This window comes from Malaclemys terrapin, chromosome 22 (assembly GCF_027887155.1).
Source record: "Malaclemys terrapin pileata isolate rMalTer1 chromosome 22, rMalTer1.hap1, whole genome shotgun sequence".
Lineage (NCBI taxonomy): Eukaryota > Metazoa > Chordata > Testudines > Emydidae > Malaclemys > Malaclemys terrapin.
In genome coordinates, this window is record NC_071526.1 from 12923807 (window position 1) to 12949219 (window position 25413).

Genomic DNA, 25413 nt, shown 5'->3' on the forward strand with positions numbered 1-25413 from the left:
TCTGCAGCTCACACTGGCCTGGTAGGCAGAGGCCAGCCCTGAACCTCTGACCCCCAGAAACATGGCTCAGCCACCAGCCCCTGTACATGCTTCACATTAATTTGTTATCCTTCCAAACCGTCCGTCTTAGCAGTCTCCCAGGCTTGAGAAGAGCACATGCTTTCAGCTGGAGGCTGACCGGGCAGCCTGGCTTATTGTTTTCAACACTGCACTTGATAACAGCAGAGGCTTGTGATGTTTCGGTTTGCATTAGATGTGTGAAAGGTAAAGGAGCAGCCCTCTGACCTCTAAGCACAGATTATTACTTGCACAGCAGTAGAACCATAGGAGTCACGGACCCGGACCCCATTGCGCTAGGCACTGTACGGACACAGAACAAAACAGAGTCCAGGCAGGGATGCACACAAGATACTGTCGCATTTGGATTCCCATCTGCAAATGCCAGAGAAATGCACAGGCCCCTGCTTGACTTGCATCTCCCACTCGAAAGCACAGCCGGAGTAGTCCATCCTCTCCTGGCACAAGCTACTAATACAGCGTCTGGCATCCCCTAATGTACAAGTTAATGCAAAGTTGTCCCTTGTGGGGTTTACACACCTTCCTCTAGCATCTGGTACTGGTCAGTGCTGGAGATGGGATTAGATAAGCCACTGGTGTGACCCTGAATTGCAATTCTGATGCTCCTGCATGTGCAGGTCAGACAGCTAGTCTGCACCACTCCCTCTACGCCTCCTTTGCACTGGGAAGAAGCAAAGTGAACCCCATTCTCTTCCCCCAAAAACGTTACTTTGAGTCCAAAGACTGAGGGAGGCTCACAAAAACCACAGCCCAGCATCAGAGCGACACAGATTTTAAGATCCGCTGCACAAGAAGGGAAGCTGCCCTAACACAGGGATTGATGTATTGATCTGCAGCGGTAGGGGACGGAATTAATTCATTTTCATGAGAGAGAGCAGACCTGAGCGCTCGCGAGTGGCCATGTGGAACAAGGAATAGAGCAACTGCTCCAGGCTCCATGCAGCCAGTGATACGTAATTTATCCCCCTTTCCACCAGGACATAGTGAATTTATACCACAAAAGCGCTGGACAAAGCCAGCAGAGGTGCCTAAGTCACACAATACTCGGACACAGTTATAATTACTGAAATACAGCGGTCTCGGCCCTGTCCCCCAACCTTCAACGACACCTCCCCCCATTCTCCCTCCAGGAGGCCCTCAGCTCCCGGCAACATTCCTCCATTGCCTCTAGGCAGAGGAAGGAGGAAAAATAAGTTATTGCAAGAAGCCAAGTTACCACTAAAAATAGAACAATGGAATTTTCCTCAGCAAAGCTGCTTCTTGCTAACAAAGTTGTTTCCATTTCAATAAAGAAGGAAACTGAGAAGTGACAGCACAGACGGGTTGGAGAGCGGGGGGGAAAAAAGAGACAAGACGGGAGGCCACAGCGCAAACTGGAGGAGGTTTTCCTTCTCTGGGATTCCTCAGACCCTGCTCAGATGCCCTCATTTCCATATGCAGATAGGATCTAAACCTCAACACCCCCCTTCAAGAAAAATGCTGCTCCCCAGAGATTTGAGATGCCATCCAACGCCATCAGCAGGCTACATGCGGGAAGCCGCGACTTGAATCCAATAAGCGCCCAAAGCTCTCCAGAACCAACGGGTGAATATCCCATTTTATTCATTTTCATTCTGTCCTCGCCTCCTGACCAAGAGAGATTAGAACACAACCAGACGTGTTCGCAAACGAGGGAAGCAGAGGGCTAGTTAACTACAACAACAATTACTGACCTAGAGGGAGAAAGAAACTTGTCTGAGTTCTTTGCTTTTATCGATGACCCGAACCAGGACTTGGCTACCGCAGTTACTGGTGCCCTCAGCCCCTTTTCTCCTGGGCCCTGTTGAACACTAACGTTGTGCCCCGCAGAACGATAAAAAGTAACTCTAAACGTTCCAGCGTGGCTTCACTTTCCCTGCTCACAAACACTCGATTGTAACAGGAAAATAGGTCAGCAACTTGCAGAACAACTGCTGAGAATGCTCCAGCCCCAGTCCTCAGGCTCCAACAGGCCAGGGGAAAGGCAAAGTATCGCCTAGGAGACCTAAAGCGAGGAACGAGCCCCATGCAAGCAGCACCCAGACTTGCGCAGTTCCAAACAGGTGACACCGAGAGGCCAGGTTTCCATCCACCACTTGGATTCAGGTCTCTCGCATCTTCATCTCCTGAAGGGTCCTAAGCCCATTTTCACAAAGACCAGAGGGAACCCTGCTAGCTAAAACCCATAGATCAGTGTCATTACCCCTCTCGTTCAGCATTTGCTCCCTCGCTCCAGCCGGAGCAATGAAATGCACAAGTCTGCTGTCTGTAGGAACTTGAGGCTCGCATGAGAGCTAGATGGTTGTGACTTAGGCGGGACTGGACGGAGACCACACTGGAGGAGATAGAGTTGGCAGAACTTAAACCAGTGCCCAATTCAGGGAGTGCGACTGCCATTTACAAGAGAGACAAGGTAGGGGAGGTAATATGCAGAGCCCTGCATGGATACAACATTTGTATCCGCATCCAATCTGCAAAACATGGTCCGCAGATATCAAGCAGATATCCACAGATTTGCAGGGTTCTCGTAATATATGTTATTGGAGCAACTTCTGTTGGTGAGAGAGACCAGCTTGGTCCAATAAAAGATATTACTTCACCCACCTTGTCCCTCTAACATCCTGGGACCGTCAACTCTGCATATTTATCAGACACGCATGCAACTTAGGCTACCAATAAGCTTTCGGGTGGAATTCAAGGTGTTGATGTTAACCCATAAAGCCCCACACCATTTGGGAGAGGTTTGTGTAGAAGATGCCCATCGCCCTAGGCCACATGGCTACAGCCAGCCGATACTCTCAAACTGGAGCTCTCTTCTTATGAACAGGAGGGAGCTGGGGACCGGGCATTCTCCATGAGGCTCCCTCAGATCTTGATCTCACACCTTCTGCTGGTCTGTCTGAGCAGGGTTAGTCAACATGATGGGGGGGGATGGCCACGGCTGTTCCACACTAGAGCTCCCACCACTGGGTCTGACCAGCCGGTGGGAGACACCCCCCGCCCCCGTACCTCCCCCAGGTCTGCTCATGCGGCTGGGTGCCCATGCTCAGAGGGAACAGCTGACCTAGCTGAAGCCACGCAGCGCTCCAGCAGGGTGAGTGAATAAGTCAGCGCTGAGTGCCAACTCAAAGCGCGTCACGACCGTGCTCGGGCGCAACCATGTTCAAGAACAGCTTGAAACAGAGCTACGAGCACTAGTAGGAACAGGACTTTCGTGGCCACAGGGAGAGGTGGGGTGCTAGGAGACAGCTCAGCTATGAGGCTACGTAAGTAAAGGGAAAGGGATGAGAACTGAACTCCTTCCCCCGCCCAATCCCTTATGGGGGTGCAAGAGGACAATGCTGGACTCTTCCCCACCCTTTACTCTGCCCTCTCATTTCCCAGCCAAGCCAGGACACCCCAGTTCTCTGAGAGGGTTCAAACAACTCATCCGGAGCATTCAAGGCATATCTGTGAGCTGTGTTTGTGCCTTCCCGTCTGAGTGAAAGGTTGTTTGCTCCCATCTGGTCCGAAAAGGGTTAACGGAGCATGCCTGAAGCCTGCCAGATCCCGTTCATAAGCACGGACTCCCTCTCCGAGCAAGGGAGCGTCTGAAATTCCAGGGCTGGGAAGGATTGCTCCAGCTGCCTTTGGAAAGCTGCGGAGGATAGTATGGCTTGCTCAGCGTCTCATGTGTAAGCGTCTGAGAGGCTGGAAGGGGAGGGATGAGAAGAGATGGGAAAGGAGCTTGTAGGCTTCTGGAATAGCTACTGTACACCCGGCTGTCTGCCTGCCTGCGGAATCCCAAGATCTCCCAGCCCGACAACTGCCCTCCACAGCAAGAATCAAAAGCATCTGAAACAGCCGGTGAGGATGAAATATCCCAATCCACTGATACTGGCTCCAATGGAGCCACTTGCAAAATCCCCTGAGTGATCACAACTATCTTGAATCCACCGACCTTGCTCGACAGGTGACACGTGGAAGCAGCCTCGGTGCTGTTTATCTCTAGAGCCCCACCAAAGTCACCTTTAAGGGCCGGGATACAGCAGCAAGGATGGATTTAACCCATCAGTCACTTCCCTGACTTAGCACCAATGACATTGTCACCAGTGGTGAGTGACAGAGCTCCTGGGGAAAGGCTCAGAGTAAGCACGCTGCAGAGGGCGTCCTCTGAACCTAGGGCGGAGATAAGCAAACCCCAGAGCAGCAAGGGAAGTTTGAGCCTTGTCTACATGAGGAGGGTATAGTCACAGTGGACCCGCAAAATCTTCTAGCACGAACACGATTGTGCTGGTGTTAAAGGGTTTATACTGGTACAGCCCATCAATTATGTTGGTTCCCCTACCTGGGGTAAGCACAGTTATAATGGTATAACGGTGTCTACACCAGGGTTTTTACCCGACATAGCTGCACCAGCATAGCTATGTGGCCCCAGTGTCACATCTGAGGCTGGAAGGGGAGGAGGGACAGGAAAAGTTATACCAATATAGCTGTACTGACAAACCATCCTGGGGTATACTGGTAAACGTGTGCTACTGCTGGTTTAGCTTCTACCGATTCCCTGAACGAAACAAGCTACAGCCGCCAAAGCACTTTTATGCCAGTATAAATTGTGTCTCCATTAAGGCTTTAGCTGGTATAGAAAAGCTGCATTAAGAAAAAGTCATTCCACTAACTGTAGTGGCAGAAGATTCTGACACAGAGCTGGCCTGAGGTCTTGCAGCAGAACCAGCTTGAGAAGGAGGGTGGGGAAGTGAAAGAAAAGGAGACTCGCCTCTGAGGCGGAGGGGGAAGCATAAGCCTGGGAATAGGGACCTGGACCGGGTCTCAGGAAATCTGGATTCTAGTCCCAGCTCTGTCACGGAACCTGCACAAGTGTCACTTCCCTGTCTGGGCTTCTGCATTTGCCCTCTATGAAATGGGGCAAGCGATAGTGACGTCACTTCCCTCCCTTTGTAAAAGATCCTTTTCAGGTCTGTGACTGAAGGAATAGCTCACTGTTCTCATTTGCACCTGGCTCAGACTCTAGGCAGTGGGGAAGGGAGGCGCATGCTGAGTTTGGGAGAGGTTAGGAGAAGCTCAGATGGGGAGGGGCTGGGGGAGGGAAGAATAGGGCAAACCCAGCCCTGAAGAGGAGGGAAAGAGACAGAGGGATGGAGAGAGAAGTAGCTCAGAACAGAGAGGCTCTCTCAGGCTCTGCTCTTGGCCCCAGTGCAGTGACCGTCAGTATAAAACCGTCCTGCCCCACAGGCCTTTGCACTTAGCTGTGTGGGAAGAATTTGGGAAGGAGACCGTCTGGTCACAGCCATACTCAGGCCCTGCCAAGGCAGAGCGGATTGTGCAGCTAACAGACGCCCTGTGGAACTCCAGTCCGCTAACCCCCCAAACACACCGTACCACAGCCAAAGCAGGCCACAAATCATCAGCCCACAGGAGACGGAGCAGGGCCACGGCTAGGATTTCCTTATTCCACCTTCCCTGGTCTCACTCTTGTCACAGACACACGGGCAGCAAAGGAACAAGCCAGGAAGAGAACTTCTTAAATATTCATTAGAGAGTCATTCAATATGCCACTAAACTTACCATCCAGCCCCTTAGGTTCGCTAATGAGAGAACTCCAGACGAACAGGAGGAAAGCGGTAGAGACGCAAGATGAGAAGCAAAGGCAGTGGAAGGGGGGATCGATGCAGGAAGGTTTGTTAGTGCAAACAGACGTCCCTGCTCACCCAAGGGGCTCAGCGTGCTTTACCAACATAGCTGACACTTGCGGCATAACCCTTGCCAGGTGGAAATTCGACCCATTTTGTAGATGGGGAAACTGAGGCAGAGACAGGTGCTGTGACTTGCTCAAGATCACACAGCCACTCAGTGGCAGAGCTGACACAACCCAGGGGTCCCCTGCTGTTCACTTTAAGCACCAGCATCTCTCTCCATTGTGCAATGCAGCACTTGGATACATCCCAGTGACCCTGAACTCTTGCTTGCAGTGTCAGAGGGGCAGGAAGTGCCAATGGGGATAAAGCTCCACAAGGTATGTTTCACAGGTGCCAAGCTGCCCCAGAAAGGGGAGGAGCAGAGAGGTGTATAAGAAAGCGCCCCTTTCCCCCCGCCACAGCCAGACCCTGAAGGTCTCTAGCAGAGCATTCTGAGTTCATTGGAGGGAAACAGAATCAACTAGGAAATGGAAAAACAGCTACATTTCATTCACAGAAAAAATTAATTATACCTCCTAAGTGACACTTAGAATGAGCTGATCAGGCTCTCTGACAAGCAGAGGAAATTACAGGGCAGATATGAACTCATGGGACTGTATAAAAGCCATATAAAATCCTTGCTTGCTAGGACACACAAACCAGAAGCCAGCCTCCCCCCAAAACCCACATCAGACTCACTCGTGTCCCCACAGCTTGTGTCCACAGATCCAAGTTCTCCATCCCCAACGTCAGAGCCCACCACAGTTCTGTGCCTACCTGCATCTCTGCACTAGTTTCCTCCCATCTGCCCGCTCTCCTGCTTCCTCGGTCTCCCCTTCTACCACTCTCGGCTTCGCACCTTCTAGACCTTATGCTTGGAACAGCCGCTCACTTCTCATCTGCCAAACATTCCCCCTCTCGCCTTCAAATCCATCTTAAAACCCTTCTGCCCAGAAATCTTTTCCCCCTTGCTCCTCTCTCCGCACCCTTCCTACCTACAGTTAGCTAGTGGCCCACCAAGCTTAGACTGAAACTTCTTTGGGACAGGGAACAGGCCTAACTTCACATTTTGCAGAGTGCAGGAAGATGTAATCTTCGCCAGGAATCCAAAGGCTGGAAGGAATTCCTATACAAAACACAACAAACTTTTATTAAAGTGGAGTGGAAATTCCCAGCCGATTAACACAAACATTTGCCCTGCTCAGCAAGTGCTCGATGGAGAGAACAGTCTCCCTAGGACTCCCTCTTTAGAGGTTTCTCTCTTTAGGGGTTCAGCCTTTAGAACTTCTCTGAATTTTAGGGGGGAGGGATAGCTCAGTGGTTTGAGCATTGGCCTGCTAAACCCAGGGTTGTGAGTTCAATCCTTGAGGGGGCCACTTAGGGATCTGGGGCAAAATCAGTACTTGGTCCTGCTAGTGAAGGCAGGGGGCTGGACCTTTCGGGGTCCCTTCCAGTTCTATGAGATAGGTATATCTCCATTAATAATGCTGGCAACAATCCCAGGCCACCAGACAAGCAAGGACAACTCTAGGAGTCAGAGCAGCAGTCTTCCAGCAATGCCCAGAGACAATCATCTGGAACCAAAGAGAGCTCAAGGTCAGCTCCTAAAGAACCCAGTGCACACAGCAAGCCCAGCGCCTCAAGATCAAAGGATAATGCTTTTGCAGATAGAATGATTCAAAAGGAGAGAGATGAAGGGAAACAAATCTGAGGGCTAGCCCAGAGGTTTCTATGGATCCTCCCTATTCCAGGAGCCAAATGTGCACCCTGTGGGCTGGAGCTGACCTGATCCCATCAGGACAGAGACATCAGTCCGCTCTGCCCAAACACCCACTGCAATGTGCATTCTTTACAGGAGAGGTACAGCACTGAACAATGACTGCTCCCAAGGAGCTCCCCCCAACCCACCTTCAGCAGGTGCAAACCGGGAAGAATTCCCACAAGAGGTCTCATAACCCCTATATTAGAAAAGCCCCAAACCTTCTAGCATCAGCAGCTCTAGTTCCAGAGACAATGGAGACCACATGCACTGTGTGTTCCCCAGAATTACTCCCCCCACCCCAAAAGGAACAGCTCAGATGTCCCAGGAACCTGGCACTTGTGCTATTAAGGTAGTATTACTATTTAGCACTTCTCAATCCAAACAGCTGCCTTGCTCGGAGAGGTAGCTAAGTTTTAGGCCCACTTTACAGATGGGGAAACCGAGGCATAGACATTAAATAACTCTCAAGGCCATACGGTGACAGAACTCCAATTAGAACCCAGGCATCCTGACTCAGACGACATGCATCGCATATGCTGTGTGCTGCCACGCTGAGGACAGGAGTTTACAAAAAAAGTCTCATGCTCCCTGAACTGCTGGCAATGCCCCCCTTCTTGCTGAATGGGAAGTGACAGAGTGGGGTCCGGAGGGAGCCCTCCTGTGGCCTTTAGGCTGGAGTATGTTATGGAGTGAAAATGCTGCTGACGCCCCGGCCCACGGGCTCTGCAAGGGTAGGAGCGGGTGGCAATCACTGAGGAAGCTGATATTCCCTCTGCATCTCACCACACCCTCCAGATCCCACTGACAGCCCAGGAACCTGGCAGCTGCCCCCGCACCACCTCCCCGCTGAATAATCACACAGGACAAAAGCAGCCGTGGCTGGTGCAATTTTGCAGCAGGTGGGAAAGGCACGAACAACCAGTTACTGGTAAGAAAGAAGCTGGTTTTGTCTGGCCAGCCTGCGCGTCTCAATGCCTCACGTTTAGGTCACTGTACAGTGTAGCTTTTATAAGGCTCTCAGCCCAAGACACCTTCAAGAGGGCTCTTCACAAGGGCCCAACTCAGCAGAATAGGCTGTAACCAGCCCTGGTAATTACAGCTCCCACTGCCACCCCCACCCTGTTCCACTCCCAGCAAGTCTCCTTCCCCCACCCCAAGGTGTGCAACATACACTATCATTACACCAACCGCTGCTCCTCTTTACCGCGCACCCCGCCCTGACCGGCAGCCAGCGATTGCCTCACCCGCCTTGGAAAGCTCAGCTGGCATATGACAGGATCCGCTCCCCGCTGCAGAACTTCACGAGGCGGCACCGTGCCAAATGAGGCAAACAAAGTGCGCAGCGGAGAGGAGCCTGAGAGGCAGTTAGACGTGTTTAGAGGCAGAGCAGACAGACCGAGACAGGGATGAGCAGAGGGTTGGGCTGATATTAAATTAAAGGAGACAAGCCCCCATCAAACATGTCCAAGAAAAGCACAAAACTTGTGCACCACAGTGCACTGGGGCAGCCAAGAAACAGTGCCCAGGTGCTGCCCAGCGCATGCAGACACAACCCTCGCCCCGATGCACCATTTACAAGCAATCCTGAGAGGAGCAGCAAAGGCTTTGTTAATCCCATCCCTATAATGAAGCATACCCCAGATGCTGCTTTCATGTGTGTTTCCTGGGGAATATTAGCCAGGGTGCTAGAAAGACAGACAGAAAAAGAAAGTCTAAGCTTTATTCCAGAAAAGCACTGGACTCAGTATTGGACCATCTGCAATGGACAGGGCACGAGCAATTCCCTGTAATCATCCTCAGTCAAAGACATTTGACTGATGGAAAACAAAGCCAGACCAATCACTAATCTTCCCCCACAGAGCTGGGCACCTTCGCCCTGTGGCACCTCCCCCACCCCACCCCGAGCCTGGCATTCACAGAAGTCATCTACATTGGGATTCATCTTCCGCCTGGAACAGAGGCCCGGATAATCTAGCCTCCTCGATTCTCCACACGACAACATCCCCAGCAACCCTCGCTCCAGCACCTGCTTTGCTAACAGGGCCCTAAATGCTGCAAGGGAAATTGCCCAGTTCAGGTTAAACCGGCACCATGTTGTAGTCACAAGGTAATTTATTACAGCGCTAGGTTCAATGGTTTAACCTCCGGCAGGACCCAGCAACTCTGAGGCTCCTGTCAAGTGAAAGCTCCGAAGAGCCCAGTTGCCTGGAGAAGGGCAGTAATGCTCGTACAATCCATGCGTTACTCTCCTTCCACATTCTTTACTTACTGCTTTGTCTCTTTAACCCATTCTCCCTCCACCTTCCTTTAAAGGGCTCCCCCTCACCTTGCTCTCAGGCAGGTGGGACTTGAAAACTGTAGGCCCTGGCATGTATAACAGACACAGAACGTGTCAATAACATTTTGGCCTCGCTAGTCTATAGCTGGGCTGAATTATACGGCTTTAACTCTACTCAGAAAGGTGGGTGGAGAAAGGAGACCGTCCCTAAAAGTTGCAGCCGAACAGCTGTGTGCGGCGAATGACGCCATCCCAACAGACACGCTGCTTTTTGAGGAAGTTACTCGATTCTTCTTAAGTGACATGAGTTGCTCAAATCAGTGTTGGTACAGTGATTTGCCAGCCACGCTGACTGCTGCTTTCAGGGACTTAAGTTGTTCCTAGAGAATGGTTCGTCCCTTTGCCACAATGCACTGCTTAGAGTGAAACCTTCCCTCACTTCCAATAACCAACCCGCTTGCCATATCCCCCGGGATTTCCAATCCAATTTTGTCCAGTCTTTACTGAAGACCCACTCCACCCTTCCTCCCCCCCCCCCAGTTCTCATGAGTAGCTGCTTACAATGGACTTCTCTGTGACCCGCCAAAGCCAACAGGAAAGACCATGTTCGATGACCTCACTGCAGTCAGACACACCTGCTCCAGTTCATAAAGCTTTCGGCACTCAAAGCCTGGGAATGCAAGTCCTTGCTCAGGTGCTCTGGTATGCAGCTCCGGCTGTGCTCAGAGGTGGGGTGTGTGAGTCCCAACCCTATTGCCTCACAACGCAGTCAGAGGCACTAATCAGCCGGAGCAGAATTGAGACGCACATCAGATTAGCTTGCAGACCTGGGAGAAAGAGTTTGAAAAGGGGGCAGCACCTAAGGGATGGAGCATGTCATCTTTCTGCATGCGCCAAAGGAAAAATGAGGGACCAGCTTCAGAGGACCAGTCGTGCATGGACAGAGGGGATTTTACTGGGACTGCCAAGGAGCATTATATTAACCACAGCAACCAGAAATTGCTTACTGCATCGAGTATTCTTTTTTTGGCTGCAACTTCCTCCCCTAATCCTACACTCTCCTGTCCCTGGCCCATGCTTGCCTGCACTCTGTGACACAGCAGCTGGTGTCACTGCCCCATACAGGAACCCAGCTTGGCAGAAGTAGAGGCCCACTCAGGCGCATGCCGCCACTCACCAGGGTCATCGGATACCCTCCTGACCCGGGAGAGGGGATCCAAAAGCCTCCTCAGAACAGGGGAGACCTCCAAACACTGGGGGTGCAACAGGGCTAATGCCTCTTTCCAACCCTGCTGGGATTCCGTCGAACAAAAATGATGCCGGCCACAGTAAGTGGAACTGGTTTAACAGGGTCCCTTCCCTCTTCCTTTTAACACCATTGTTCTCACACTGACCTCTGTGAAGGCCAGCACTGGTGCCTGCTCAGATTTTGCAGTGTGCCAATGTTTACAGCAAAACTGGGTTGAGCCCTCCTTAAATTGCATCCCACACAGAGAAGAGAGATCTCAGAGTTCTACTCCACGTGTTTATGAGCCAGCTGCGGCTGGAAACTGAAATCTCCTGCTGCAACCACAAGTCGCTATTTATGCAGCACCTAGCACCGTGGTATCAAAACAGTAGAGTTATAAGCACTTGCAGGAGTCATCGAAGAGATTCTTTTCATGCTCACCTCTTAAGAGAGGCTGAAATGATTTCTTCATCATGTTGGCTTCTGTCCTGGTATCTCCAGGACAGCCTAAACAGAGCTGACCCAAATGTGACTAGCTTGTGAGGAGAATGGTCAGAAACTAGCAGATTTGGGGCATCAAAGATCTCCACATTACCCTGAAGTGTGGGATGAAAGGAAAAGGCCCAGAGGAGAAGTCACACACACATACAATGCTACACCACCTAAAAAGGAGTGACGAAACTCAACAGGACAAACCATTTCTAAACACTTTGGTTGCCAACAATCTATTAAACCAACCACTAAAGAGAGATCAAAGATTTTCTGAATCAGCTACTGGCAATGCACCTTCCACTCCCAGCATGAGTCATGCCACGTCTATCTGCCTCAGAATCTAATCCTGCTGTCCGAGCAAAGGGAGGCAAACAGGTTCACCATGACCATCGTGAAGGCACCTGATACGCAGACCGAACACACAGACATGATGTGAGTCAGTGGGTCTCAGTCCAGTTTCTAGAGGACACAGAAACCACCTCAACTGGCAGGATTTGTACTGAACAGGTCCTAGAGAGTGGGCACTGCTTTGGCCCCCTCAAAGTGATCTCTGCAGATCAGGGTTGAGACAGCTGGATGCAGCAATATGAAAGTAACCAACTCCCACAGGAACTGTACCAGTTCCGTGGCTAAAGTCAGACCTGCAGGCTTTAGGGCTGACAATCTGGCACTTTTCAGGAGAAACTGTGCCTAGAGACATCAGAACTCAGGGGACGTGATCCCCCCTCAAACAGGTGCTGATTATACTGGGAAGGCAGCAGGAACCTGGGGAGGCAAGGCAGGGTGGATCCCCGTCACGAGAACAAACCACAACTGTTATTGCCTTGGCCAAAACAAACAAGAGTAAAGCAGCGTCTTCCACAGATGCTTCAAGTTCCATCCTGAGTAAAAATAAAAGCCACACATCTGCTCACACCCCAGCACAAAGCCACACGTTGCTGTGACCCCTGATTCAGCAAACAGCCCGGGCCGCACAGCCATACCAGGGTCACACAGAACCTCAAAGACGCTGTACCCGCCCTGAAGTCCCTCAGTCCGCTGTCCCTCCATACTGGAGCATAGTCACCCGCGTAATTCTGGGCTGCAGGCGTTACCAAGTCCAGCACAAGGGCTGGATTTAAAGGAAGGGGCTAGACAATTGTGTGATCCACGTACAGCACTGCACAACTGTCCGCGCTACCTAAGGAGATAGGTCTTTCTCTGAAGCATCAGGCAGTGCCTGCTATTGGGGGACAGGTACTGAACTCAAGGAGGCAATGGTCTGATCTGTTATAGCAAATCCCCTACCATGGCTACTGTTGGGAAAGCATGGCTGCCCCTACCCCTGCTGGGATAGGAACATGCAATACAACTGCCACAACTATTCCTGCAGGAGGAGAGACGTGTTCGACACAGGGTCTCAACACACCTACTAAGGCGGGGGGGAAGAGATTTCAGCTCAGTCTTCAATGCTCAGCCACCTCTACCTGTGTGGTAGAGCCGGGAAAACCACCACTCCCCATCCAGGGGAGGGGAGCCATTGCCACATGGCCAGCCCGCTTCTGCAGGCTCCAGAGAATACTCACAACCAAGACAGTCCTTTCATCACCACAAAGAGACTGTGCTTATCTTTGCAGGGCAAAATAATCACTACTACAGCTATTCCAGAGTCAGGAGACAACTGCAAGCAGCTAGGCCGCCCTTCCCCTAGTCCAGATTGGAGGAGATGAGTGACCCATCCACCTCTGCAGAGAGGTATCAAAATCCAAATGCCCTGGTCCTGCAGTGTCAAGGCAAAACCCCAGCACAGGGTTTTCTCTCTCATAGCTGATTCAAGAGGAAGAGAGGGCCACCTACAGAGTAGGGCAGCAGCCCATTGGAAAGAACACTTGAGCACCATGAGAGGGGCCAGGTGAGGCTAAGGGCCTTAGGCATTCCTTGGTCCTGCTAGTGAAGGCAGGGGGCTGGACTCAATGACCTTTCAAGGTCCCTTCCAGTTCTAGGAGATGGGATATCTCCATTAATTATTAATTATTATTATTATATAGTGTATATAAAACATACACCTCTACCCCGATATAACACGAATTCGGATATAACACGGTAAAGCAGTGCTCGGGGGGGGGGGCGGGGCTGCGCGCTCTGACGGATCAAAGCAAGTTCGATATAACGCGGTTTCACCTATAATGTGGTAAGATTTTTTGGCTCCCAAGGACAGCGTTATATTGGGGTAGAGGTGTATGTATTGCTCCTCCAGTATCAGCCCGTGCAATCCTTTCCCCAGGGAGGCAGTACTGGGCATTGCAGCCCCTAATGATGAAGGGTCCTTATTGGAACAATCTGCCTCCCCATGTCAAAGGGAGACTGCCACCGCCTGACAACACAGCCAGGGAGGAGGGGTTAGGCAACTGACTATGTCATCACCTCTCCTACCAGTCCAAACAGCTGTAATTAAGCATCAACGCACCGCGGGCAAAGATCAGCCTCACTGACCTTTCTAGCAGAGGGCGTTCCAGAGCTCCTTCCAGTCGATGGCAGAACAGTTCTTGGTGCTACAGAGCCTACAATATTAGCACTGCCTGGAGAGCTGCCCGGGGTAACTGGGAGCAATGCAAGTGAAAAACCAATGTATGGCTGCTGGAGAACAGAGGCGATCACAGCAAGAAACACAGCATCGAATAAAGCATGGAAAGAAATGGCTTCACTAGGAACAGAGGGCTAGGAACCCCCAAATTCTAATCCTGACTCCAACACAAATTCATTCTGTGGCCTTGGGCAAGTCACTTGCCCCATCTGCCTCAGTTTCCCCATCTGGAAAATGCGTCTAATGATAGTTAACTCCAATGTACACATTAGTGGAGATTAATTAGCTAATATTTAAAATGCTTGGAACAGGAAAAGCACTGTATACATGCTAATGATGTTTAATGCTGAGTGGTACTAGGTGTGCAATAACATGAATCATGACTCTCTGGGCCAACCTGGGACCGTAACTAACGTTTTTGCATTTGCAGCACTTTTCTTCACAATGCAACACTTCTCTTCATTTCTTCAAACATCTCACTGAGAGTTAAGCACTGGAACAGGTGACCTAGGGAGGCTGTGGAATCCCTGTCCCTGAAGGTTTTGAAGCATGGGTTTACTCCTAAGGGCATTCTGTGCCAAAATATTAAAAATTCTGCGCACAATATTGTAAAATTCGACAAGTTTTATTTGTCAAGAAATAAATGCAGAGGCTCCAGCGTGGCAGTGCACGAAGGTGGGAGATCACCCTGCAGCCTCCCCATCCTGGGAACACGGACTCAGTGGTGAGGCTGCACCCAACCCTGACACAGCATAAGGCCTGGGCCTGCCCCAGAAACACCCTGGGGCCCCGCTCCTCTGCGCCAGGCGCACCAGGTGTGGGGCGGTCAGGCAGGCTCAACCAGGCAGGATCCAAGTGTGGAGGGGATCAGTGGGGAGAGGGGAGATCCAGGTGTGGGGTGAGAGGATTCTGTGTGGGACAACCTGGGTGCAGGCAGTTCAGTGGTGGGTCTAGGTGTGGAGGGATATGGATGCCCAGAGATTTTCTATGCCACTTCAGATTCATGGCATCAGCATCCAAAGGGAGTAACTCATGGACAAAGAGCTACCTAACTACTACATCTCTCAATGCCTTGGCTCAGGGGTGACACACACGGAGCTCCGTAAAGCAGCCCAGAACTGCTTTCATCATTATCATGGACACATGGCCTGCAGAAGCTACCCAGACCAGCATGTGGTGCTCCATCTTGATCTGGGTAGCCAAGCAATGAGACACGGGTGGCTGAAATCTGCCCCTCTCTGTGCATATTAGGTTTGGTCCTGGGGCTCCTGAGAAATCGCCCACACAGCTCTCAGTTGGGCAACATATTGGCACCTCTGGGTTAGGCAAGTCACTCACCTCTCAGTATCATGCAGACTTTTAACTGGCCTGAGTCTAGGGGCTTTGGTTCTCCATTATGGCCAAGCTGAGCGATTCCTCACGTGGCCGAGACCTTTGGGACCATTTTAGTAGAGGGTGACTGGCTTCAAAGGTGCAGCTCTGAATTCAGAGCCCTGGGATGCAAGGACACAAGAGGACTAAGGCAATGGGAACAGCTTGGTAACTAACATACACAACACAGCAGGGTGGAACGTGGGCCTTGTCATCATCTGCCAGTCATCATCCCTCCTCGACACTCCCACTTGACATGCTGCAGGCTAACCACCCTTGCCAGTTAGTCATCATAATGCCTTCAGTTCACACCTCCGCTCAATCAAACATTTCCCCCACTACTGCATGGATACCACCACCCACAGCAGACCAGGAATCAAACAGAAGCAGGTTAAAGTGGTACAGGCCACTGACCCAGCATGACTTTGACTCGACTGACTCAACACGCAGCGCAAATCACGTCACCTTCCATCAGCCGTGCTCACAGACTAATGCCTTGTTGCGTAAACTAGATTTTTAGCCACTGGTGCAAACCCCTAGCAAAAAAGTTTTGGACGCTGGAGTAGCATAGTTACCAGGGAAGCAAAAACCCAGTGCCAACAAGGCCTAGATCTGTCCATCTGAGCTCTTTTCATCAGTCTACAATGAAAGGCATGTAAAGTAATAGATCACAGAAACTGCAATCTGATGGACCCAAGCTACCCAGATAAAGGCAAGGTTTGTAAATAGGACGAAAACACCCGAAACGTCCATCCCAGGGAAGGTACACGCACATGGGGACCCTTTGTACTCCAGATCTCACTGCACTCAGACCTGCCCAGTCTTGCCCCTTGAATGGAAAGTGCAGTGGTTGAGATTAATTTTAATAGCAGTTTTTAAAGCACCACTGTTATTATGAAAGATTTCTCTGAGTGATTCAACCCGGCATTTACATTCTCACGCAGGCTGTCAGCTTGAACAACGTCAGGTGTCCGAATCACTGCCACTGAACCATGGGGTCAGTTGCTCCCAGACAAAACGAGAGCCCATGGGGGTCAGAGCCTGTTCATTGACTCTGTGAAACTATAATCTCATCAGTTGCTCCACCCTGCGGGCCAGATGACACAGAACAACCTCAAATATGCTCTAGAATCATCCACTCTCAAACATTCACGTTCTCAATTCACATTTCATCAAGAATTCTCCACCGGAGGAAGGGGCTACTGGAAACCTTGTTCCGGACAGGAGAAGTTGGGGGGTGGGTGGGAGTGAATGGAAAGAAGTGAGAGAACAGGCCCTACGACTCTCCAGTGAGAATGTAACAGCCTGAACTTCATTCTCTTCCCAGCCCCCACAGGCAAGCACTGAATGCCATGCTGAAAAAAGGCCATGTTACAGTTTAAACATTAATTTCCCTTCATTGAGCAGGCATCGTAAACAGGATTATTCCCACATGGATTCGGTCACTTTCCAGCACTGACAATCCTGCCGAGGTAGCTATTGGCTTTCAGTAGCCAGCTAGCCAACCACACTAGCCTAAGTGGGCCTTTCATCTTTGCCAGGAAAGTCTCAGATGTCCACTAAATAAAGCAATTTACAGTTTGAGCATGAGAGCTAACTAATGGGGTGGGGTGAGCAGTTGCCCCTCCCCGGATTATCAACCTTCACTAGTAGGTCTGAGTCAGACTAAAGCAGGCAGGGGTAGCCTTGTGATTTTATTTTCCCTTTGCAACATAATAGCCTGTACAAAGTGATATGGGTTAGTCCCATTAAAGGCAAGACTCCGTGGTTCTGGTCCCAGATCTGCCACTGGCTCTCTGCCACACCAAACAAGTTCTCTGGGCCTCAGTTTCTCTACCTAACAAACAGTTCACTGCATTTACTTCACTGCAGTTGCAGGGCTTTATTAATGAATACGTGTAATGCACTGAGATCCTCAGATTCCATTATTAAACACCTGTCTGGGAGGATACTTTTATTCCCGGAGCCCCGTGAAGCACAGCCACTGGAGCTATGTTTTCCTCACCTCTGGAATTTTTGAACGGCAGCCCTTGAATCAGAGGACTGGAGAATCAATTATATCCCAGCCTCAGCATGCAAAGGGGAAACGGAAACGTATGCTGTTAGTGCCCGGCTCCTTTGGACGGGACAGTCCCCGTTTCAAGAGACTTGGCTGCAAAACTTACAAAACAGAAACACTGTGATAGGAGCCCTGTGGGGCAGAAATCTGGGCTCACAGACAAGTCTATCTCTGCGGGAAAAAAAAAATAAAAACAGGCACAACAAGGAGGCCAATGATCTACATCAAAACTGCACACTCACTGCCTGTGCCATACACCCCCGGCAGCTGCCGAAAAGATGCAGGCACCAGCTTCAGAAACCCACGGCCCTCACGTCAGCATCCACACGCTCACTAGCGACGGCGCGGGGTGGGAGAACAACCCTCCTTTTAAAAAGCCCTTAAACGAAGCTACCTTAGTAACAGCCCCTCTGGGTGGGAAGTAAATGATTTAGGGTTACCGATGCCACCCCCAACCCCCTCCCCAGCTAAGCACAGCATCTTTGCTGGAACGTATCCAAGAGCGTATCTCTGATAAACAAATTGACCAAGCCACACAAAGTGAGACCCTGTTTATAACAATCACCCATAAAGTGTTTATGGCTTTAGATACCCACAGACAAGCCTCTGGCTGGCTTTGCGCCATCCCCACCTCCTAGGAGATGCTCGTGGGAGGTGTGCGAGCCTACAAGAGAATGGCAGATCTCAGGGGGCCGGCGTCCTCACCCCCCGATGATGCGACTGTGTGTGTGGAGGGCTGAACAATAATAAAAGGAGACACAGATCCAGCCGGGGGAGCTGCCCCCCAGGCCCATTACTACGGTGAGATGGGGGGGGGGGGAGACAAACAAGCCGCCGAGAGTCCCTACAGGAGGCAGGGGCCGCGCTGGGGGCTACATCCTGCTCCTCCCCCAACCCAGCCTTTGCCCATTGATCCTCCCAGCCGGGACAGGCCCATCCCGGGGCAAGGGGCAGGCGGAGCAGCCGGCGGAAACGGCCACATTGATCCGTGTCCCCGCGACTGAGCCTGCGGGGGCCGCCGGCAAAGGCTGCAGCAGGCCGGGGGGGGGGGGGGCGCTCCCTTCGCACCCATGGGTGGGGACCGGGCCCTGCGCAGGGCGCCCCCAGGCCCAGCCCATTCGCCCTCTGGATCCCCCAGCCCCGGGGCTCGCTCGCCCCGCCGCCGCCGCTACCTTTGTACCGCTCCAGCACATCCTCGTACGCCTGCACGAACTCCTTCTCCTGGCTGCGGTTGGCCGGGAGCAGCCCGGGCACGTAGCCGGCCATGGCGCGCCCCTGCCGGGTCTGGGTGCTGGCTGGCTCCGTCCCGCTCTCGGCCCGGCTCGGCTCCGCGCGCTGCAGCGGCCAGGGCCGGTGTCCGCGGCTCCCGTTTCCGCCTCGCCTCTTCCCTCCGCCCGGCCGGCGGCGGCGGCTCCTCCCGCTGTCAGCCGCGGCTCGGCCCCAGCCCCCGGCCCACCCCCGCCGGCCTGCCGAGCGGCGGCGACACCTGGCGGCCGGCCGGGGAACTGCGGGGGCAAGGCCAGGCCAGCGGCAGGCGGGGGCGGCGGAGCTGGAGCTGGGTGTGGGGCTGCGGGGGCTGCCCAGGAGATGGACGCTGGGGGGTGGTGCTGATGCTGTGCCCACGGGCCGGGAAAGGACAGCAGATCCGGATCAGAACCCGGGAGAGGAGAGTGGCACCAGATCCGAATCAGAACCGGGGAGAGGAGAGAGGCACCAGATCCGGATCAGAACCCGGGAGAGGAGAGCGGCACCAGATCCGAATCAGAACCGGGGAGAGGAGAGAGGCACCAGATCCGGATCAGAACCCGGGAGAGGAGAGAGGCACCAGATCCGGATCAGAACCCGGGAGAGGAGAGAGGCACCAGATCCGGATCAGAACCCGGGAAATCAGAGAGGCACCAGATCCGGATCAGAACCCGGAAAATGAGAGAGGCACCAGATCCGGATCAGAACCCGGAAAATGAGAGAGGCACCAGATCCGAATCAGAACCCAGGAGAGGAGAGGTACCAGAGCCTGGGAGTTGCAGGTCCAAAACAGAGGGGCCTTGAAAAGGAGAATGAAGGGGATCCGACCGAGGGGAGGAGAGAAAGGGATCAGAACCTGAACTTAGGGGGACTCCACTTCTGGAATCAGAAATGGAGACGGGAGAGAACTGGACCGAGATCCAGCCACGGGGTAAGTACTGGAATCAAGCTGGAACATACAGCACAGACCAGAACCAGAGAAGGAACTGCAGCCATATAAAAACAACAACAGAACAGAGCACACCCTAGATTGACAAGCGCTTTGAGTATCCAGACTCACAGTGGAAAGTGAAGGAGAAATGATGAGAGAGAGATGGACCAAAACAGGATGATGAAGCTGAGAGAAGGGGTAAGGCGAAAAGAACAGACTCTGGATCAGGGTCAGAGCCTGTGAGTTTGGCCTGAGAACCAGGAGTACTTTAAAGAGACCCTGGCTGAAATCTGAGGGTCAGCAGCTGGGACAGAACAAAGAGTAGGATCCTAGAGTCACATTGGAGCAGAGTTCCTGTCTGCTGAAAATCCCCCGAGGAACTTGGGTTCAGATTAGCAATTTTCCATTTCCCTACACTTCTTATATAGGCCCAATCCTGCAATCAGATCCATGTAGGTAGAGCCTTGTGCCTGGGCACGACGATTCATCCATGCAGATCAGAGATCCTACAAAGACATAAACAGGCTTAACTTTACATATCGTGTGTGAAATTCTGGCTTCATTGCAGTAAATGGCAAAAGGGAGGGGGGGCATGGATCAGCGTTCACATTGCACTTCCCATCAGTACCTGGCCCAAGCCGGGGAAGCTAATCCAACCAGTGAACCAAATTCAGTGTGAATCCTGGTCATGTGCCACCTGATGCACATTGCACGTATGCTAAGAAGAATGGCAAAAGCCACACTGACTGCAAGGAAGCCAGGATTTCACCCTGACAATACTCCCAGTGACTTCACTGGAATTACTCACTGGTCAAACTCCTTGGCGTAAGGGCCTTCTGACCTATATGTTTTGTACAGCGCTGGCCACGTTTTCAGTGCTTAACAAATAAATAATACTTGCTCCAACGGTGTAGTAGTTTTCCATGAAATTATTCTGCCCCTGTTTGTTTCAAATTTACTTTCAGGATTATGGAGCCACCTGAATTAAACAGAAAAATGATAATTCTGGTGATATTTTGCACCCCAGATCTGTGGATCATTCAAGTGACATTTTAACCTTGACAGAACAGGGAACTTGAAGCCAGTTTTGCAGGTATATGCAAATTAAGCTAATAATGGCACATTAGCAGGCGTGAATGCCTAAACATTAGCACACTTCATGCAACACAGTGGGATTTAGGCTTTCATTCCCTAGCTCAGTGCTTCTCTGCAAACTTGAACAAGAGGCCACCAAGTTTGGGTGCCTCAGTTTTGGGTGATAACCAAACTGAGATAACTTGGGTCTAATTTTCAAGAGTGCAAAGCACCCAAACAGTCATCTGAAATCAATGGGAGATGTTGGTGCTCAGCACCTTTTCAAAAATCAGCCCCATGGTACCTCAAATTTCGTCACCCAAAAACGGAGGCATCAAAAATTAGAGGCCAGCTGTGAAAATGTAGCTGCCTACTGCCCAGCACCCCCTTCCGGATGGTTTGTACGTAAGTTTGAAGCAGTACCCAGGTGCCTTACCAACTCGAAACATCTGTATTGGCATTACATATTCTACAAGTCTTGCCAAAGAGTAAGTGGTAGTAATAGGGCATATTTGTCAGGAGATAGTTTAATAGATCAGGTATCATACATACCAGCAGAGCGTTTCACATTAAATAAGCAGTGAGACAGGTAAGTCCTGTCTGGGATGGCTGGTGTGCTAAGAACCCAGCATAGAAAAATAAGGAGTGGAGGAAAAACAAGCAGCAGATAATCAATGATTTTCAATTTTAAAAGTGCCTTAACTCCAGCTGAGTGTTTGTTTGGTAGATGGCCTGGTCTTAATAACATTAGCATCTAAATGGTCCAGGTTGGCTTTGAAATTAACACCTCAGTAAGATAAATGGGTAAGCAGAGGTCAGATTTGTTGCTGATACTATTATTTACCATTGAGTCTTGGAAGCTGTTTGTGTTACCGAAGAGTGTACACACTAGCAACTGGAAAAACACCAGAGGGTTTGGTTTTGCAAAACCTCCTCGGTCTGGGATTGATTTTGAAATAATTCATCAGTCCAGTTTTGATTTTGCAAAATCAAAAACCAGGGCGGGGTGTGAATCCAGATCATATCATCGATGCAAAACCTCCACATTCATCCTCTGGGTTTTGTCCCACAGCCTAATCAGACTAGTATAATATGCAGCAAAACCCCAAAGTCGCAGGATCTCCGAGTTCCTTGTGGCTCTGTTTTTTGGAGCACACTTGCAAATCTCTGAAACATGATTATTGTCACAATGCTTCTCTTCCCACACCCTCTGACTAACTCAGCAGGTGTGGAAAGAAAAAGGAAATGCAGTATGAGTGGCACCTAGTGGGGAAACTTGGGTGATGCAAGAAAACCCACCACCTGTTCTCTAGAGAAGCATGAGTGAACATAGAAGAGAGGCAGTTACAATCATCAGAGGTCACTGGGGATTATGGGAGGCAGCCAGACAATTCAGAAGGGTTGTCACTGAAACGTGGCCAGGGCACAAGGCGATTGTGGAGGGACTTCTTCACTGGAGCCCACATTTCCTCTTTCCTGGTGCTTTTGAGTTTTTGCACTGTAAAGTAAATGACATTCCTCCTACTCCTTGCAGTAGAAAATTGAACCAACCCAGGCAGCTAGACATAGGATCTACTCCCACTTTTCCTGGGCATCACCAGCCCCCATCCCATCTCTCAGAAAGATCAGCTCCCACAACCATTCCTGGGCAGCCAGACGTGGGATTTCACACACCCCTTCCTCTCCTGGCCAAACAAATACATAATTGAATTCTCTCTTTACCCTAGCAGGCAGGCCTGGATTAACCAATGTGCACTGGGCCCCCATCTAAGGGGACGTCACAACCATGGGGGACCCACCCATGCACAAAAGAACAAAAACAATTGAGGGCCAGGAAGGGGGCAGGGCAGGGCATCACAGGAGGAGGGCCCCCTGCCTGCATGCTATGGCCAGAGCCAACAGGCCCAAGCCAGGAACCAAGCCAGCCCCACCCCATGGGAAAGGAGCTGCTGCAGGGTGAGTGCAGGGTGGGATCACTCCCCAACCCCCTCCCTGGGCCTCCCACCCACCCACTCCCCAGGGCAGGGAAGGTGGGGCCCCCAATTGCCATAGTGCACAGGACCCCAACATTCTTTAATCTGTCCCTGCTAGCAGGGAGTCTGAAGCAATTTGCTTGTCATCACTTGCTCAAGGGAATATCCAGGGCACAGAATGAGATGGGCCCATTAGGGACATAGGACTGGAAGCCCCAACTCCAGTCCAATGCTACTGCAAGAAATCCCATCATACAATCCACTTCATAAATGTATCAAGAATCATTTGACAACTAGTTTGGTTTATTACATCGTTTCCTTGCACTCCACCATTTGTCTCTCTGTCTCCATGTGTTGTCTCTTGTCTTATGCGTTGATTGTAAGCTCTTTGGGGCAGGAACCCCAACCCCTTCATTGGGTACCAGGGACTCTTCGCTAACTGCTGGCCTAGTTCCACACATGGGCTGTTGACCCCTTTCTCTCGTGGATAGGCACTTTGTGGCTGAGTCTATGCCTCTCCTAGGCAGCTCCACAAACAATCCACCCTGAAATTGCTCCTGATCCCAGATCTCCCACTGGCCAGCAGAGCGCTCCCATCGCCAGCCTGCTCGCCACGCTGGTTTCTGAGATGAGATGGAGGAAGTCAGTCTCCCGCCACTAGGCCAGGCCCCGCCTCTTGGCCTGGCTCCGCTCGGCTAATCCACTTTCATATGGCAGACTTTTTCCCTTCTTATCAGATTCACCACCGCCCCATCCCCTGCCATGCCCCCTCATTCTGCCTCTCTGGAGGGTTTTGTGCCTTGACAGGAGGAGAAGGTTACTGATGGTTCCAGACTCCTGCTCCAGAGCTGGGAGTTGGAGAAATCCTGGTGGGTTTTTTTGCCGCTGTAAGATTTGGCCTTCGCCTGTCAGAGACACGCACACCTTGCGACCGGGTGTCCCGGATGGGGGCAGGCAGCCCGGAGAGACATTCCCTGCTCAAGGGCTCTGTAACCCTAGCAACCAGCAGAATGGTTACTTGGCCATCTGGGTTACCATGGCAACGTGAAAAGCCGCCATCCACTCTTTAAGCCACAGAGCAGACAATTTCCTTTTGCTTTCTGTGTTTGCCATACAGGGAGCATCTCCAAATGCGCTAATCTGGGTGCCCTGTAATCCCTCCCTCGCTCCCAAATACACTCCTTGCTCTTAGAGGCTTAAACCCAGCACGAAACCTCCAAAGCAGCAACGCCCCCAGCACTTGATTCATCAGCCCCTGAACCAGCTGAAAGAACAACAACTGCATTTCACACTCAGAGCACTTCGGAAATACGAATGAGTCCTCACTCAGCCCTATCCCTGCCAACTCCTCTTTAGAGATGGGGAAACTGAGGCACAGAGTAAGGACCTGACTAGGCCATGGTCACCCAAACAAGTCAGCGGCAGAGCTGAGAAAAGAACCCAGGAGATCCCGGCCCCAGGTTTGTGGATCAGACCACGCCCCTCTTGCAGGTCTAATCTCCAACAGTGCAATTGTTTCTAAAACTTAATCTTCATTAGCGAGGAGACTAAATCCTCCATTACTCCACAGAACAAATAGGGGAGGAGGAGAAGCAGAGGAAGGGTGCACTTGTGCCTACTCAAATTCCTCAAGTCTGAGTCTAGTGTACAGTAAATCTGCTCTCTAGCGGTAGTTCCAATTACAATGCTTAGCACAGACAATGATTGTTGGACTACGTTACCCAGAATCCCTTACAGGAAGTTGGGTGTGTCTCCTTTGGAAGAGTGAAAAATAGAGCTGGATGGATTTTGTTAAGAGCAAACCTCATGGTTTCTATGTTTTCCTTGCAAAATATTAATCACAGACGTGAGTCTTCTCTGATGCAGATTTTACACTAAGCCAATTGTATTTATTTATTTGCATCAACAACCCCTTGCAAAATGGCAGCTTTCACATCAAAACATGCAACCTCTTGGCATTTCAGTCTTGACTGGAAACAAGTGTTGAAATCCAAAATTCTGAAAATGTTGAGGTGTATGATCTTGGGACCCAATGCATTAAAGCACTTAAAGCACACTCTTAAAGTTAAGATCATTGAGGTCAATGGGAGTACTCATGTGCTTAAAGACAGGTTTCAGAGTAGCAGCATGTGCTTAAGTCAGTGGTCCCCAAACTGTGGGGCATGCTCGGGGGCACAGAGAAATGTCCAGTGGGGCCTGGGCCAGGCTCCCGCGGAGACAGGAACACCACCCAGCCCTGCTCTGCCCCCAGTTCCACTTCACTAGGGTTGCCAATTTTGGTTGGACATATTCCTGGAGGTTTTATTACATGACAGACAGGTCTGTCTCATCTTATGCTAGGGTTACGTTCCGCGGTCAGCGCGTAGAGTGAAAACCGCATATAATCACAATTACATTGAGTGTAATGGCGGGCCGAATCGCCCGCACTACAAGAACATTATTTAAATTGTTATTTTTCTCTTTTGTTGTTGTTGTTTTTGTTTTTGCCAACCGCGTAAAGCTGAATTCACGCATGTTAAATGCACGTAAGATGCGACAGACCTGTACTCTTTAAGTCCTAGAGACTCCAGGATAATCCTGGAGGGTTGGCAGCCTAATGCAGCCCCACCCCCGGTGCCAACCCCAGCCAAAGCTGCAGCTCCCACTCTCAGCCCCCGGCCCCCGCT

General features: G+C 51.2%; 1 protein-coding gene across 2 annotated transcripts in view; it reads right to left on the bottom strand.

The window, feature by feature from the left end:
• The window catches only part of MACF1 (microtubule actin crosslinking factor 1), a 248478-nt gene that overhangs the window by 212677 nt on the left and 10388 nt on the right, over nucleotides 1-25413 (bottom strand). Inside the window, exon 1 of one of the 2 annotated variants that reach the window (XM_054011642.1) lies at nucleotides 18697-18884. The exons of the other annotated variant lie outside the window; for it this stretch is intronic. Within the exon in view, the coding sequence (XP_053867617.1) occupies nucleotides 18697-18790 (94 nt within the window). The 5' untranslated portion in view covers nucleotides 18791-18884. Of the gene's footprint in view, nucleotides 1-18696; nucleotides 18885-25413 lie in introns of those variants that run through there. 2 annotated transcript variants of the gene reach the window in all.